The sequence below is a fragment of the Pelecanus crispus genome, chromosome 1 (assembly GCF_030463565.1).
Source record: "Pelecanus crispus isolate bPelCri1 chromosome 1, bPelCri1.pri, whole genome shotgun sequence".
Classification (NCBI taxonomy): Eukaryota; Metazoa; Chordata; class Aves; order Pelecaniformes; family Pelecanidae; genus Pelecanus; species Pelecanus crispus.
In genome coordinates this window covers 215,384,879-215,401,538 of record NC_134643.1, presented here as the reverse complement: position 1 = coordinate 215,401,538, position 16,660 = coordinate 215,384,879, and the positions used below count along the sequence as shown (strand labels likewise).

The 16,660-nt window shown below is 40.4% G+C and overlaps 2 protein-coding genes across 3 annotated transcripts in view; one reads left to right on the top strand and one right to left on the bottom strand.

The window, feature by feature from the left end:
• Positions 1–494: 494 nt before the first annotated feature.
• Positions 495–16,660, top strand: part of CEP295 (centrosomal protein 295) — a 45,953-nt gene continuing 29,787 nt past the window's right edge. For both annotated transcript variants that reach the window (XM_075727546.1, XM_075727547.1), the window contains exons 1-8: positions 495–524; positions 1,456–1,589; positions 2,925–3,125; positions 4,286–4,410; positions 5,308–5,401; positions 12,356–12,469; positions 13,883–14,023; positions 15,163–15,346. In XM_075727546.1, the coding sequence (XP_075583661.1) occupies positions 1,482–1,589; positions 2,925–3,125; positions 4,286–4,410; positions 5,308–5,401; positions 12,356–12,469; positions 13,883–14,023; positions 15,163–15,346 (967 nt within the window). In that variant the 5' untranslated portion in view covers positions 495–524; positions 1,456–1,481. The remainder of the gene's footprint in view (positions 525–1,455; positions 1,590–2,924; positions 3,126–4,285; positions 4,411–5,307; positions 5,402–12,355; positions 12,470–13,882; positions 14,024–15,162; positions 15,347–16,660) is intronic.
• Positions 12,617–16,660, bottom strand: part of MRE11 (MRE11 double strand break repair nuclease) — a 277,276-nt gene continuing 273,232 nt past the window's right edge. Inside the window, exon 16 of the mRNA XM_075727554.1 lies at positions 12,617–12,663. Coding sequence (XP_075583669.1) covers positions 12,623–12,663 — 41 coding nt within the window. The 3' untranslated portion in view covers positions 12,617–12,622. The remainder of the gene's footprint in view (positions 12,664–16,660) is intronic.

Here is a 16,660-nt window from a genome sequence, read left to right as displayed (position 1 = left end):
GCCCGGCCGGCGTCCTCCGCTTGCCCTTACCCTCTGACTGCTGCTTCTCTTCCCGGCTCTGGAGAAGTGCTGGTTGCTCGCGGTCCTGGGCAGGGTAAGCGGTGTAACGTTGCTTGCGGGCACCTCTGTAGTGCAGTGTTCTCGGGGAAGGCTGGCCCAGGTTTAACTGTCGTTTATGTACCGGTTGCTCTGTCCTGCAACTGAATCTGTGCAAGCGTTGACTACTTTACTCTGGCATTTGCGTCTTCTGCTTTTGCTCTTATCCTTTAAGTGTTAGATCTAGACTTTCTATAGTTCATCCTCTAAATTTTTCCTTTTTTGGGGGAGAAAGGGAATGTAGTCATTTGCTCTTTAATTCTGTGTATTGATAAAATTGTGTTTTGTACCTCATCAGCTGAGTACGGGAGGGCTAGCAGGACCCATGATATTTTGTCCCCGTTTATCCTGTAATGGACTTGGGATTCATTGGCTTAATAACCCTGTACCAAAAGTATCTTATGGATAACTATTTCTAAAGAAATCAGGTGGGGTGTAAAAGCGAGTTTTGTTTTTTATTTTATGATACTGAAAAGAAATCTTTCCAGGTGTAACATGTTGGTTAAGTGTTAGTGCTACGTGGATTGTTCACTAGTAATAAGCTTTTGATTTTTAGAACTAAACAGTGACTTTTGAAAGTCTTTGTTGGTTTGTTTTGGGAGAGTATTTTCAGGGATACAAGTATTTAAAGATCAAATAAATATTGGGGGGGGTAGTTTTGGACTAGGCTGCATATCAGGCTGAAAAAGTGGGGTTTTTTGCTGTGCAGATGAAAATGATAATTGGGAGGAAAACAGGAAATGATCTGTAGAACCAGCAGATCCTGGTTCCACAGTAAAATCTACAGGTAAACGTTATTTGAAATGGCTGCTTAAAAGAACTCAAATAAAAAATTGTCAGTGAGCAATTTTAGTGTTCTAGTGAAATGCCTGTCACGCAGACTTGTTGGAGTTTCACAGTCTTCAAGGCATAAAACCTTAGACTGCAGTCAAAAATGTTAATAAACTCAATATCTTATAACTTTTAGGAGAATATTTCAGTACAAATCACGTAAGTGACCAACCTGCTTTACTGTGTGATGTGGTTTTCAGTGGGGTTTTTTATTTATCTTTCTGGGAGTGGAACGGTGTTCGCTGTTCACTTTGCAGTAGTGCCTGTCTGGTCCACAGTGTAGAATGTGAATGTGATACTGTTGCAGAGTTTGCTGCGTAACATAATAGTTCAAAAGCAGTACATTTTGTGACTGTGACAAAGACAGTGCCAGTGTTGTTGAGTACGGTTGGAACAGATATGAACAGTTATAGCTCACGCTCCTAGATACCATGATAGATTTGTAAGATTATGGCAGTATCTGGTTTTTATAGCTGGTTTACCTATATAACTTATGCACAATTTCTGGTTTTTGTGTTGTTCTCATAGACATTGATTATTCAGTGTTTCCAAAGATGAAGAGGAAAGCTGCAGAAGTCAGGAAATTGAGGCTTAGTCCTAATGAAGAAACCATGCTTCTGAAAGAAGAATATGAAAGAAGACGAAAACTGAGGCTACAGCAAGTATGCTTGTGTTTTTGCATGTTGTGTATTTCACTTAATGATGTAACAAACAATTTAGGAAAATTAACTGAAAAAGTTATTTCACATAAACTAAATTTCAGGGTCATAATATTGTATATTAGGTTTGTATTTAGTTTGTGAATTATTTTCCTTTTCTCATGTTTATTTACTAAGTGCATATTTTGCTTGTGATACCTTTTCTGTTTGTTAGATTCACTTAGGCCTCTCTTCTAGAATCTCTTCTTCCCTGCCAGTTTCCTGGTATCTGCCATTTTTATTTGGCCGTGACCATGCAGTTGTCTCTGTTCTGCTGAGAATCCTTGTGTAAGGATTCAAACCTCTTACAGTGTTCCAGGTGTTTTTGCAGTGATCATGCAGGAGAAATAAGACAACTACTGCTAATGCAGAACTGCACAACTTTCCACTAGATGAACTGAATTGCTACAGTATACCATAGAATCATAGAATGGTTTGGAAGGGACCTTAAAGATCATCTAGTCCAACCCTCCTGCCATGGGCAGGGACACCTTCCGCTGGACCAGGTTGCTCAAGGCCCCATCCAACCTGGCCTGAACAATTCCAGGGATGGGACATGCACAACTTCTCTGGGCACCCTGTTCTAGTGACTCACCACCCTCACAGCTCTAAATGCTTTAAGTACTGCTCCTTTTAGAATGTCTGAGTACCTTTTGTGTTCTTCGGAGCATGTCTGTTGTTCACCTCATCTTTCTTCCATTTCTATTCTGCTGTCCTGCTGTCAGAACACAGGGCTGTTTCTCTGTCACTTTTCTTACTCCTTTCTTAGCTTTCCTCTGCTTTGTCCTACATGAGGTGTTTCACATCTTCAAAAAATGTACATCTTCAAGATGTTTGCTATATGCTAATCTTTCACCCCTCTTGGGCTTTTTTCTTGACATGTTTTTCTCTTTAGCGAAGAGAGTTTTACTGAAAAAGTGGAAAACAAAAACTTAGTAAACAGACTTTAATTTGTCAGTATAACTGCTGATTTTCTTTAAACCATGTTGCATTGTAATAGGAGTCTAATAAATTACTGTGTTTTATTTTTGGAGGGAAGGATATTTCAAGCAGTTTTTGCATTTTGTTTGTCTGTTGTGTGTTGCTCTTTGGACTTTAACTGAAACATTTTAAAATTTATTATTTATTGATTTTGGAAAAAGGTCATGGCAACTTTAAAGTATATTCTGGACAGATTGTTAATGGAATAGTAGATGATATGGAAAGCTGAAAGGAGGGTAGAGTATGTTGTGGAAAGACTTGCTGCAAAAATACCGTGCTTTTTAAGTTGCTGACAAAACATAAATGCTATTTCTACAGGTTAGAGAGCAACAGAAGTATATTGCCTTGCACATAAGACAGAAAGTAAAGCAGAGGAGAGAAGAACAACTACATCAGTTAGAGGAGGCACTGAGAGCTGAATGGCAGAAAGCACAGGATGAAAAGATGAAAGCCTTAGAAAAACTGTATTTATCAAGCTTAAGAGCGATTGGTGAGGGTCACCGACAAGCCAAGGAGAACGTGAGTAAAACAGCTTAATATTGTTGTCGGGGAAGTTCTTGACATTCTAAAAATACCAAGATTGCTGTTTGGTTTTTTTATATTCTCAATCTTGCAGTCCTAATACCTAAACCAACATTTTTTTAAGAGTGGAAACTTAGAAATGTTTATGTACTTTTTTGCAGGTATCTTTCCACTAGACCAGGATTAGGTGGTCTAGCAGGCGCATCGGCTAAAGCTTTTGCCATGTGAACTCTTAAAGTTATTTTGTTTATGTTAGATTGTACACATACATGATAGTGTGTGTTTGTACTTGACTAAATTGCACATGGTGAATCATTGTCTCAACTATGCCAGTGATATAGTAACTTTTTTTCTCTACCATATAACAGTATCTTTTCTACAGTTAAGAAAATACACTTAACTTTTTTTTTCCTTCAGTGTTCAGGTGACATGGAAAGTCTTGGTAAGGGCTTCAGAAGCCTTTGCCTAGACTGCAAACTGGTGTCACTTCTTAATTCTTCACCTATAAACTGTTCTCACTTTCTTTAAAATCCTCTAACTTGTATAGGCTCTCTTTGAGAGATCATTGAGGTTCTTGGGTAGAAATTTTCTATAGATTTGACTCTGAACCAGGTTTATAGAAATCAGCGGTGCCACAGATTTCTTGCATGAAATTTGCACACTAGCTTACTTTCTGAATTAGTCTTTTTAACCCAAGTAAAATAGCATTATACTTTTCCGTATCTCAGTGACTCTAAATCAACTTCTTTGTAAAGTCCTTTCTGATGCTAGGATTGATGAGTTTGTGGAAAACTGTGGTGCTAATGCCATAGGAACAGAGAACTAATCATAAAGGAACACTTCTGTTGATACACGATTGTTGTAATTAATGACTGAAAGGTAGTAACATACTTTCTCTGAACAGTTCAGTCAGCATTTGCCAAGATGTGTATTTAGATTACCCTCTTTATCAAAGAGATGCAGAGAGAAGCTAAGGTTTCCGCATCAATATTTGGTTACGTTGGCTGAGGAATGGGGCAAATTTGTGCTGTTGGTGGTAGAGAAGAAGAGAATAAAGATGATGGCAGAAAAGGAAAAGTTAATTTGAAATATCACACTGGTAGCATGAGAAGTGAGTAAAATCCTGTATTAAGCACTTGCAATATTTTATTGTTAAGGAACCTGACTTAGAAGCTCTGGCAAAGCAAGCAGAGGAAAGGAAACAAAGAGCAGAGAAGAGACATAGGAAAGCCCTGAAAGAGCAGAAGTACCAAAAAGAAAAATTGCTTCGTGAGCAAGCCCGGTATGCAATACTTATCTAGTTTTATTAAGCATAGAATGCATTTTACAGTGTCGCAAAGTGAGAGGCAAAAATCTTGATGCTTCTTGCTTGGAGCTTTTTTAATCTTGAAATTTTATGGGTTAGAGAATTAATGCTCGTGGACGAAGCTTGTGGATTTTGATAAGGACTGTAGTTTTAAAACCAAGACAAAAATGTCAATATACAAGCTGGCCTTATAGACCCTCAGTGAATGGGGGGGACCTTTCATCTCTGTGTGATTATTTCCAGTCTAGATTGTTGGCTGACAGCTATTCAGTAACATATGAAATGAAATGTTCTCAGGCTAGTTCCTGATGGAGAGTTACTCACTTGAAAAAAGGGACCAAATGCATTTGTCATGGTGTTCCTTCTTAGTGTTTGGGTTTTTTTAAGCAAATTGACCAAACCTGAGTTGGCATGAAAAATGAGCTGTGTACTCTTGGGGACAGTTGTGCTTGAGTAGAGCTGAGACCTATTGATTAAATACTTAGTTTTGTCTACACTTGAGCAATTAAAATATGTTGAAGTGATGCAGTGCTTTCTGAAAACTTAAGTGAAAAGCAGGCATTTTGCCTTTTGCCTTTTGTCTTTAGAAGCTTGTGTGTATTAACATTTTTGCATTACTTCAAGAAATTAATTTTCCAGTGCTGCCTTCCAGCATAAGGTCTGTTGACTTTTCAGTGTGCTTACCAATTCCTGTCTCCCAAGCATTCAATTCAGGTGCATCTGAATCTGTTTATTTTAGGTTTGTCTGTTATTTTGCACAGTGCTGTCACTGGTGCTTGAATAATTTTCCTTCTCTCTTGTCTTTTGTGCTTTTTTTTCTTTTTTGTGTATGTGGTAATTTTTTGGTTGGTTGGTTTTGTGTTTTCCCCCAAGACGAACAAATGCACGTAAACATGCTCTGGAAGTGGAAAGACAAAGAGCAGCCAAAGTTGCAAGCCTGCCACCTCCTCCGCCACGTCCTCTCGAGGTATGTATCCATGATGCGATAGTGATCACAATTTCAGGGTACTGTTTAATGTAATGATTTATTTATTGGTTGACTCCTCACTACAGGATATCAAAAATTGCTATTTGCATACTATAAGGAGAGTGGTTCAGCAAAAATCAAGAACGCTAATGAATTACATAGCAGACTTCTTACTACTAAACTTTGGTATTTATTTCTGATCTCTTGTTACATGTGGATTTTATTTCTTTTCATCTGAGGTCTTATTTTTGTGGTTAATGTGTCTTTTTTTTTAACTTTATCATGATCTCATTTTCATTTAATAGCCACAGTGGTATTAAACTCTACAATGATCTTTCTCAGCATGTGCACGCCACCTCAGCCTTCTGTCACAATGATGCAGTAGTAGCATTTTGTTTAGTTCTGTAATAAAGGTAGTTCTGCCTTTTTAGCTGTAGGGTTTTTGTTATGTTTTTTCCTCCAATTTCTTTATTTCTTGTAGGGAATATTAATTGTAGGGTAAGCTGTTTAATTTTGATAGGAAACCACTCTCTAGGGCTATTGGGGAGGAAAGTAGATAAAACCCATATTTTTAAATCTACGCTGTACCCTTTTTAGGAGGCAACTTTGTACCTCCTTCATGTTTTCAGAGAGATTCTGCATAGGTATAGAAGTTACTGTAGGATTGCAGATCTGAACTGCAGGAAGAACATTATGTGCATTTTTACTTTGGAGTTTTTTGCAAATCTAATTTAATGAAACTTCATTAATGCAGAGTTATAAGTTGCCTTATGCGGTGTTGAGTCCCTTCAGACCATCAGATTCAGGGATATTTGGACCTCTGACAAGAAAAGAAAGGATTAAGGTGTACTAGTCCCTCTCAGAGCCAGTGAACTTATCATAGCTTTTCCCAGCTACATCCAGCACGTTATGTGTAGGTTAGTGTGTTAGGTGATAGGGGTTTGGTGCTGATGTATCTGGAAAAACTGAGTATGGTTTGACTCTCACAGTTTTCAGAATTATAGAAGAAGTGGTGCCTATATACTTTCATTTATATCCCTTAGTATATGCTTCTCCATAGGTCTCCTTGCTGTCTGCCCAAGGGTTTTCTTATTGTGGATGTTGGATGTGAGTGAGGATTAAAGCAAGTGTTGTAAGGGAGTGGTAAAATTTGGGGTCATTTCTGGTGAGGTATATGCAATATTGGAATTTAGAACAGATGGAAGAAGGTCTTGTATAGTACAGTTCAGGTAAATTTGAACACTCTTTCAGGCTTCTGCTCTCCTCTACCTTGTTCCATGTGACATGTTCCTGGTGTATCTGCTGTAGAGCAGATGAAGGTTGTATCAGTTAAAACTTTGACTCTTCATTCCCTGGTGTTCAGATTCTTGTGTTGCTCAGTTTGGCATTAGAAAAGCATGAGATGCTGCAGCATTGCTTTCTAGTAACTCTTGCCGTTTAGGATATGTCTTATGTTGTTTTCTACTAAAAAAAAAACCCACCAAAACAAAAAACCAACCAAAAAAAAAAACCCAAACAAAATCGAGTTTCTAATTGGTGACCAAAAGTCAGCTGCAGTTAACGTGTATTTGTAGATGGTTTACCAGCTAAGACGACACTACTATGTAATACTTTTCATCTGACAGCCTCAGTAATGCATCTTTCTTTCCATTTTAGAAATGCAGAATTTCCTTCTTACTCTTTAGTCTTTTTTTCACCAGGACAGGCAAAAAGACTTTGTTCAGGTTTCCCCGGGTTCTGGCACAATGGCATTTGCAATTGTGTTGGATGACAGGTCTGGGTCGGTACCCTGTTTAAGAATCTTAACTTCCTTTCCTGAAATTCTACAATTTAATGCATTTCCATCCATGAACAAATGTCCTTTACTCACCTTTTCAGCAAATGTGATTTTAGCAGAGTTTGCAAACATTTGTATTTTCTACAATATGTGGGTTTTCTTTCTTTTAAGAAGTTCATGCTCTGATAATGGCAAATTGAATCAAGAATTCTGCAGATGTGTTGGATTTTTGTTGAGGAAAGAGATTGCATTGCATTGTTTAAATATAGCACAGCATGTCCATTTGGTCCATGTAAACACTAGCTGACTGAGCCTTTTTCTTGGTTTTCATGTCTGTGTGGATTTCAATCCTTTTGTCGTAAGCCTATGTTGCTGGGAGGGCACAGGGTGAAGAATAAAGTTATTTTCTTGGAAGAGTAACTGGGTGCGGTGTACTGCATGGGGTAAATGCTAAGTAATTGAAAGATTGGAGATGATTAGAGCTGTGGCTTAGTTCTGTGTAGAGGGAGAAAACAAAAGATGTTAACTGTCAATTTTAAGGGGGAAAAATCTGGGGCTTTGTCTTGCAGATATGTTACTCAAAAGGCACTGAATTTGAATTGCTTAACTTTACTCTAAATCCTGTGAATTACAGCAAATTACAAGGTCATCTGCATAAGCATGCTTACTTTCTTGAATCAATTTACATAAAGAACTTATTAAACATAACTATAATCATAATCTTATGTTCTGTTGCAGTAACAATTGAATAAAATTTCATGAAATGGAGCTAGGGCAGTGTTGTTCATTGCAGGATTACTTAGAACATAAGAAACATTTTCTGAAGATACTCCTATTATTGTTACTTCACCCAGTTACAAAAGAAGTGGTTTTTACTCTAGATGTAGTGTCATAGAATCATAGAATCATCTAGGTTGGAAAAGACCTTTAAGATCATCCAGTCCAACCATTAACCTACACTACCAAGCCCACTCTAGACTAATCAAGGGTAGACCAGACTAAACCATATCCCGAAGTGCCACATCTACCCGTTTTTTAAACGCCTCCAGGGATGGTGACTCCACCACCTCTCTGGGCAGCCTGTTCCAATGCCTGACCACCCTTTCCGTAAAGAAATTTTTCCTAATTTCCAGTCTAAACCTCCCCTGGCGCAGCTTAAGCCCATTTCCTCTTGTCCTATCGCTAGCTACTTGGGAGAAGAGACCAACACCCACCTCACTACAACCTCCTTTCAGGTAGTTGTAGAGAGCGATAAGGTCTCCCCTCAGCCTCCTCTTTTCCAGGCTAAACAATCCCAGTTCCCTCAGCCGCTCCTCATAAGACTTGTTCTCCAGACCCTTCACCAGCTTCGTTGCCCTTCTCTGGACACGCTCCAGCACCTCAATGTCTTTCTTGTAGTGAGGGGCCCAAAACTGGACACAGTATTCCAGGTGCGGCCTCACCAGCGCCGAGTACAGGGGGACAATCACCTCCCTGCTCCTGCTGGCCACAGCATTCCTGATACAAGCCACGATGCTGTTGGCCTTCTTGGCCACCTGGGCACACTGCTGGCTCATGTTCAGCCGGCTATCTACTAACACCCCCAGGTCCTTTTTGGCCAGGCAGCTTTCCAGCCACTCCTCCCCAAGCCTGTAGCGTTGCATGGGGTTGTTGTGACCGAAGTGCAGGACCCGGCACTTGGCCTTGTTGAACCTCATACAGTTGGCCACGGCCCATCGATCCAGTCTGTCCAGGTCCCTCTGCAGGGCCATCCTACCCTCCAAGAGATCGACACTCCCACCCAGCTTGGTGTCGTCTGCAAACTTACTGAGGGTGCACTCGATCCCCTCATCCAGATCATTGATAAAGATATTGAACAAGACTGGCCCTAAAACAGAGCCCTGGGGAACACCGCTCGTGACCGGCCGCCAACTGGACTTAACACCATTTATCACTACTCTCTGGGCTCGGCCACCCAACCAGTTCTTTACCCAGCGAAGAGTATGCCTGTCTAAGCCGTGAGCTGCCAGCTTCCCGAGGAGGATATTATGCGAGACGGTGTCAAAAGCTTTGCTAAAGTCGAGGTAGATGACATCCACAGCCTTTCCATCATCTACCAGGCGGGTCACCAGGTCATAGAAGGAGATCAGGTTGGTCAAGCAGGACCTGCCTTTCGTGAACCCATGCTGGCTGGGTCTGATCCCCTGGTTGACCTGCACTTGCCTGTGGAGTTCGCTCAAGATGAACCTCTCCATAATCTTCCCCGGCACCGAGGTCAGGCTGACAGGCCTGTAGTTCCCCGGGTCCTCCTTCTGGCCCTTCTTGTAGATGGGCGTCACATTGGCAAGCCTCCAGTCATCAGGGACCTCCCCTGTTAACCAGGACTGTTGATAGATGATGGAAAGTGGCTTGGCAAGCTCCTCTGCCAGCTCCCTCAGTACTCTTGGGTGGATCCCATCCGGCCCCATAGACTTGTGAGCATCCAGGTGGCATAGCAGGTCATTAACTGCTTCCTCCTGGACTATGAGGGCTCCATTCTGGTCCCTATCCCTATCCTCTTGCTCAAGGGCCTGAGTACCCTGGGGATGACCGGTCTGGCTGTTGAACACAGAGGCAAAGAAGGCGTTAAGTACTTCAGCCTTTTCCTTGTCCTCGGTGACAATGTTCCCCCCCACATCCAGCAAAGAATGGAGATCCTCCTTGGCTCTCCTTTTATTGCTGATGTACTTATAAAAGCATTTTTTATTGTCTTTTACAGCACTGGCCAGATTGAGTTCTAGCTGGGCTTTTGCCTTTCTAATTTCCTCCCTGCAGGACCTAACAAGATCCCTGTACTCCTCCTGAGCTGCCCGCCCCTTCTGCCAAAGGCGGTAGACTCTCCTTTTTTCCCTGAGTCCCCGCAAAAGCTCCCTATTCAGCCAGGCCGGTCGATTTCCCCGCCGGTTGGTCTTACGACACACGGGGACAGCCCGCTCCTGCGCCCTTAAGACTTCCTTCTTGAAGAGGGCCCAGCCTTCCTGGACCCCTTTGCCCTTCAGGACCGCCTCCCAAGGGACTTTCCCAACCAGGGTCCTGAAGAGGGCAAAGTCTGCCCTCCGGAAGTCCATGGTAATAGTTTTGGTGCCCCTCCGCTTAGCATCACCCAAAATTGAGAACTTTATCATGTCGTGGTCGCTAAGCCCGAGACGGCCTCCGACCTCGACATTTCCCACAAACCCTTCTCTGTTGGTAAACAGCAGGTCAAGCGGGGCACCTCCCCTGGTAGGCTCGCTTACCAGCTGCATTAGAAAGTTATCCCCCACATGCTCTAGGAACTTCCAAGACTGCTGCCTCTCTGCTCTGTGGTATTTCCAGCAGATGTCTGGCAAGTTGAAGTCCCATAATCAAATCATAATCAAGTTAATTCTCAGAAGGATGGCTTTTAGGAATTGAGGCCTTAGTTAGTTAGACCAACTGTTAAGTTACTTAATTGAAGTTAAACTGTAAACACCATTTTATTGACAAGTGTCACAGTTTTTGTGAACTTAATTTTTTTTATAGGATCTGTAAGATTTTCATGTAATGGAAATACAACCTAAAAATGTTACTATATTTTTCTTGAGTATTCATAACATTTGTAGAGTTGGGTTTTCTTTTTTTCATTTCATGATAGATTGCTGCTCCAGTTTTGCCAGATTTTAGTATAGAATTATTTACTTTTGGGGGTGGGTGGGGAAAGGAGGGGGGAGTTACAAACCTCTTGATGGAAGTATGGATGGATTTTTAACTGCAGTTGTTCCACTGTGAGGTATAATAATGTTACAGGTATTATTTTTTTTCAGCCTGAATTGCTTTTGACGTTAATTGGAAAATTGCAGCCTCCAACATAATTCTCACATCTTCACAGCTTTTGAATTAAATCCTGGAGATTTGATTGATTAAGTGTAATTATTAATTACTGATTTGTTAGTTTTGCATTTTTTTTTAATTAATTCAGAAGGCTGAGGTTTAATTATTCTGAAAGTAACACAGTATAGGTCAAGCAGTTGGTGATCTGGCTAATGAAGTTCAGGCATGGGACTTGCCTGTTTTCAGAGCTATAAGCAGTATCTACAAGCGTTTTGGTTAATGTTGATCTGTTAAAATTACTATTATTTATTTATTAAGACAGCAGTTTTTAAACAGCATTGTCATGTACAAATAAAAGTTAAATTCTTGATGGCATGCTTTTATTTGTACATATTTTTTTTTCTTTATAAAATAGCAAGAGATAATAAGTACTGAAATTCTGTATGCCTCATCTTACGTAGAGATAAGTTTAAGATATTCCTGAGACTTAATGCTGCTCTTTGTGTATGTGCATTTGTTTATGGTCATATTAGTTTTAAACCGCTCAGGCTATGAAACTTGCTGTTTTAGTTAATGTGGGTAAGAATCTTGTTTTTAGGAGAAAGTCTAAGGAAGAGGAAGCTGAGAGAAAATTAATGGATGAGATGTTACAAGCACAATGGCAGGTCCTACAGAATACTGGGTTATCTAACCTGGCTACCTCACCACTGAGAACATCAGGCTGAGCCAAAGAAAAGGGAGGGTCTGGTCAGTCAGTGTTCAGACTCTTTTGGACAAGGGTTGAAATGTGGTAGTGTACCCAGAACATTTAAAAAAAGTCAATAATTTTTATTATATGAATAGACACTTTTCAGTGAAGTTATGAAAATGCTCTTTTCTCTGGTCAACTAATAAATTGGACATAACGGGTTCTGAGTTTTGTAAAGGAAGACTGTACTTGAGAAGTGTTATTTTGCTGTTAGGTATAATTATATTGTGGACCTGTGGTTGCCCTGCTTTGAGGTGAGTGTGACAGCTGTTTTAAGTGGGATTTGTATTAGTACATTAAACTCAAGTGCTTTTAAATTAAGGTAATGCTTTTGAAACATGAAAGTAGAGCTCTCTGTTGAATGTCAATTTGTGTGGAAGAATCTGCCTTAGGCTGTTAGATGCTCAGTTGTTAAGCCCTCTAGATCTGCCTTGTGCTGATGTGATTTATTAATTATTAAATGTATGGAAAGTTTTAAACAACAGTGTTTTCAGGAGAGAATTTTTGGGGGTGGCTTTCTTTTAATACTAATTTAAGTGTACAGGTCACTTTATGTTCTGTTTAGTTGCTTTGCTAGAGACACTGTTCTCTGATACAGCTGTACTCGTACTTTTCTTCCTAGAATTTTGAAGTGAAAAAGACTCCTGCAGTGAAGCCCTATAGTGCTGACAACTTTTCTGTGACACGTTATCATATTTCTGAACCTTACGTGGACAGAGAGGTGGATGGAGAGCAGGTGATTAACTCCCAGTGTTTGTGGTACATGGTTCTGTATATCTTTCTTTATATTGCGTACAGTGTCTGGATATGAGCAATTCAGTTTTTTAGAACTTGTTTAAAAGCATGAACTTGTATAAAGCACCTGTTACACAACTTACTAATCAGAGTCTTAGATGGGGAAACTTGCAAGGCCTGTTACGTGCTCAGTCACTTGAGGGATCACACCTGACAGTCTTTCCCATGTGAACAGACCTCTGGAAGGAGGTGAGTTCACAAGACTGGCCTAACATTAGGACACCCAAATCTTCTGCTTTGTGGCTTATGCTAAATGAATAGTTGCAGTTGCCCTGGCTTTTTCTCTTCCCCTGTTTTAGCTATGTACTCCCAGTCTTTACCTCTTATTTGTGTTCATCTGTTCATGCAGTTAGTGGTTTCAGCTTGCCAAAATGGCAGAAGTCTAATTTGGAGAAAAAGAACAATGAATAGATTTTTGCCAAGTGGGAAAGTTTACTCAAGTTTACAGTACACTCAGACAAAGGCCAAAGTCAGATCAGAAGAAGGGGAGGACCTGGAAAAGTGAGAGATGGAGCAAGAGCTTAGCTTTTAGAGGCGATTTTTGAATTAAGGTAATGCTATTGAAAAGTTAACGAAATAATAGTTTGGTTTATTGGTGATGCGAGACCACAATCTAAGTTCCTGTTCTGGATCAGCCTCTTTTAGACTAGAAAGGTGCTCTCAATAAATTTGGTTTTGTGAATATTTTCCTCAGTGCATTCATGAAGTTTTAGGTTTTCTTAACATTTGAAGGACTAGGCCTAAACAATAAGAGGAATGCTGTCGTTTGCTCAGCTTTGTAATGGAAAATTACAAAATGTTAATCTTTGTAGCCTTGCTTATGTGCAATGATTTTTTTTTTTACTTAAGTATTTTAATTTTCATGTGTTAGTAAGATTTTTCTTACTTAAAAATTGCAGATTGTTTCTGGTTTCCCAAATAAGAATGAAAACGCTTCTGAATTTATTTCCCCCTCTGCCCTTGTTTAAAACAAAATCATGAGGATAGAAGTAGTCAGTCTGTAATATCAACTGTGTTATTCATTTTGCTTTGTAATTGTAGGAAAAATAACTATTCTGCTATAACAAACAAATCATATAAATGATTGTCTGTAGTACAGTTTGAAACTAGAACACTTTGACACCTACACTTATAGAATATATGAATATGCTTCCCCTCTCCCCGCAAAGGTAAAAAAAGTAGCTTGGTCCTGCTTGCAACTAAGAATTATAGACCTCAAGGGTGTTTGTATGGCACTGTATGTCTTTTTTTTTTTTAAATGCTTTTGCTACAGAATTATTCATTTATTTATTGTTACATATGCTTTAAACTACCACAAAGAACTTCATGGACTAAACTATTGATTGACTGCCAGCCAGATGCTCGGTTAGCTGCTGCTGAAGAAGGGAAGCGTTTGGAAGAACTACGTAGAGAGGCAGAGAGGGAGAGAAGAGAGCAGCTTGAAAAGGCACATCTCAGAGGAAGTCATGCCTTGAAGAAGGTCCATTTGGCTCAGGTAGGCAAAGTAGTTGTGCCTGGTTTTAATGTCAAAACGACCAGCGTTAAGTACATTGTAGGTAGCTGATGAGTAAAGGAATTATAGTTACAGGAGGAAAATTGATGGACTAAATGGAATTTTCAGAATGCATTTAAAAACCATCAAACTCTGCTTATTTTGGCTATCTGGATGGAGGGAGAGTGAAAGCACACAGATTAAGACTGATCTTTAGAAGAACGTCCTTTAATTTTTGTTATCTTAATGTTTGACTAGCTATTAACCAATTGGTAAAAATCAAGGTAAACTGTTTTAAGAGGTGATGAACTTACTTTTTCACATCAGCTTTAGTTGGAATTCATTATTCTGTGCTTCAGGGGAAAAATTTATTATTAAGGCAACAATTTATTTTTATTTTTGGAAAATTTTTGAAGTTTTTACTTAAGGACTGAGGTTCTGTTAGTGTGTAAGTCTGGAAATACTGAAATTGTTTCCACCAAGAAGCAAAAACTGAACTATTGAGAAAGGTCTTTGTACCTAGAGGTATGCTCTGAAGTTTGTTTTATTGGCTGTTACCTTCACAAGTAATTTTGGAGGCTAGAAATAGCAAAAGATTCCTGTTTTTTAATTGAGATACGATTGGCCCTGAATGAGTAATCTAACTAAAATGGGGAACTGTGGAGATATTACTGATGCTCGTTAAGGTAACAGGAAAAAAACAAACCAAACTTCAAATAAAGCTTTTTTAAAAATAGCTTTCATATATAATTGTAGTGTGCCAAGAGTATTTAGTTCACATCTTAAAAAGTAGCAATTGCTGAAGTACGTACCAACAAAAGTAACGTGCCAAAAGAAGTACTCATTTACCTTATAAAACAGAAGATTTAATTCTGTTGAGGAAAGTTGGCCTACAGGTGTACAGTCTGATGCTTTATTTAACATTAGATCTTCTAGGTAGTATTGATGACTCTTGTGTTTAAAGGTCAGATACAGCCTTATCCCGAGGAACCACCTTCTCCGTTGAATAAAAACTAACTTTAAACGTTAAGGATTAAACAAACTTCACGGTAACCAAATGGAAGTATTTCATCAGTCCTGACATAATGACTGTCTGAATGCGAACACTAAATGTTTGTGTTATCCCTTCTTTATACTTGAAGGATAGGGAAAGGCTACTGAAAGAACTTGAGCAAATGCAGAATATGGATCGGATGCGCAGAAGACAGATTGTAGCACAGATGCCACCTCAAATTTTTGTGCCTGCATACAAACGCATGGAAATAAAAGAAGAAAGGCAGAGGGAGCTGGAGTTTGCATTTGAAGATATGTACAGTGAAGACAGGAGTAAGTAATTTGTTGGAGGTTGCTGCATCTAGTAGCCCAGTAGAGGAGAGGCTGCTGCAGCTGCCCTGGTCCCAGGTCCAGCCTGTAGCAAGGCTGTGTGTGTATTCACAGCAGGCACGCACACGAACAGGCTTTCAGCACACATACACACAGCCGGCCTCACAGGCCAACACAGAAAGCACAGCACTCGCACTAAACACGAAACAGCACAAATGGCCTCATCCTATTCACTGCTCTGGCTGATCAGGGCCTGTTAGTGGGATATACGTCTGTATATGCAGTATGGATCCCTCCAGCAGTTGGTCTTAGACACTCAAGTCTACCCAGTAGCTGTCCCCTGCATCCCAGGTCTCCGCTCATCATGCTATGGATCTCCCAGTTACAGATTTTAGACACCCAATCTGTCCAGTAATTCATCCTAGACCCTGTAGCCTTCCCGTTACCTTGTATGTCCACATGCACTGGTATGCTCAAATATGTGCTACGGACCACTCGATAAGTGGCTTTAGACACTGACTACCTAGCAGCTGACCCTCAATCCTTAGTCTCCCCAGTTGCTGGCTCCTGGGCATGGGAACCCCCAAGGCCTGCTGCTCCACTCCAGTTGTTGCTACACAGACCCAATTGGGTATGTGAATGTATGCACAGACATGCATATGCTATGGATCCCTGCAGTAACTGACCTTAAATACTCAGTCTACCCTGTAGCTAACCCTGGATCCTCTTGTCTCCAGTTGTCTGAGACACACGCACGTGTGCCAGCAGGTTTCTTAGTTGACCCTGAGACCCTGTGGTCTCCCCTGTAGCTGGCTTGGATCTCCTGATCCCTCCAATAGCCAACTCACACATCCCCTGGCCTTTCCAGCATCCACCCAGTCTTATGGCTGACTGATACCTAGCTTCTAAGCCTCTAACTGTTCTTGCTGGCTAGTCTGGCTCACAATTTGCTAGCCACTGCATGCTGATACTCATACCCACATAATGTGCACTCATTCTGGTCTCTGCAGTTGTTGGCAGTGCTCTAGACGTTTGTGCCCCTGTGACTTTTGGTCCCTACTCCAGTTGCTGGCCCTTATATATCCATATACACGCATGCGTACAAAACAGAAGGTTCCTCACCCAGGAAAACAGTTAGAAATGGAATTTAGTGAGAAGACAGGACAGACTGTCAGGCACATTGCATGGCCAGACAAGTGTGCTGACTGGTGCCTTTTATCCCATTGTTCTTATGCTTTTCCTCACGCTTGTTTCTCCCCAGGGTAACTTGACCCTTTTCTTTCCTTGCCTTTTGGTTCCTCCCCTAAATATCTATCA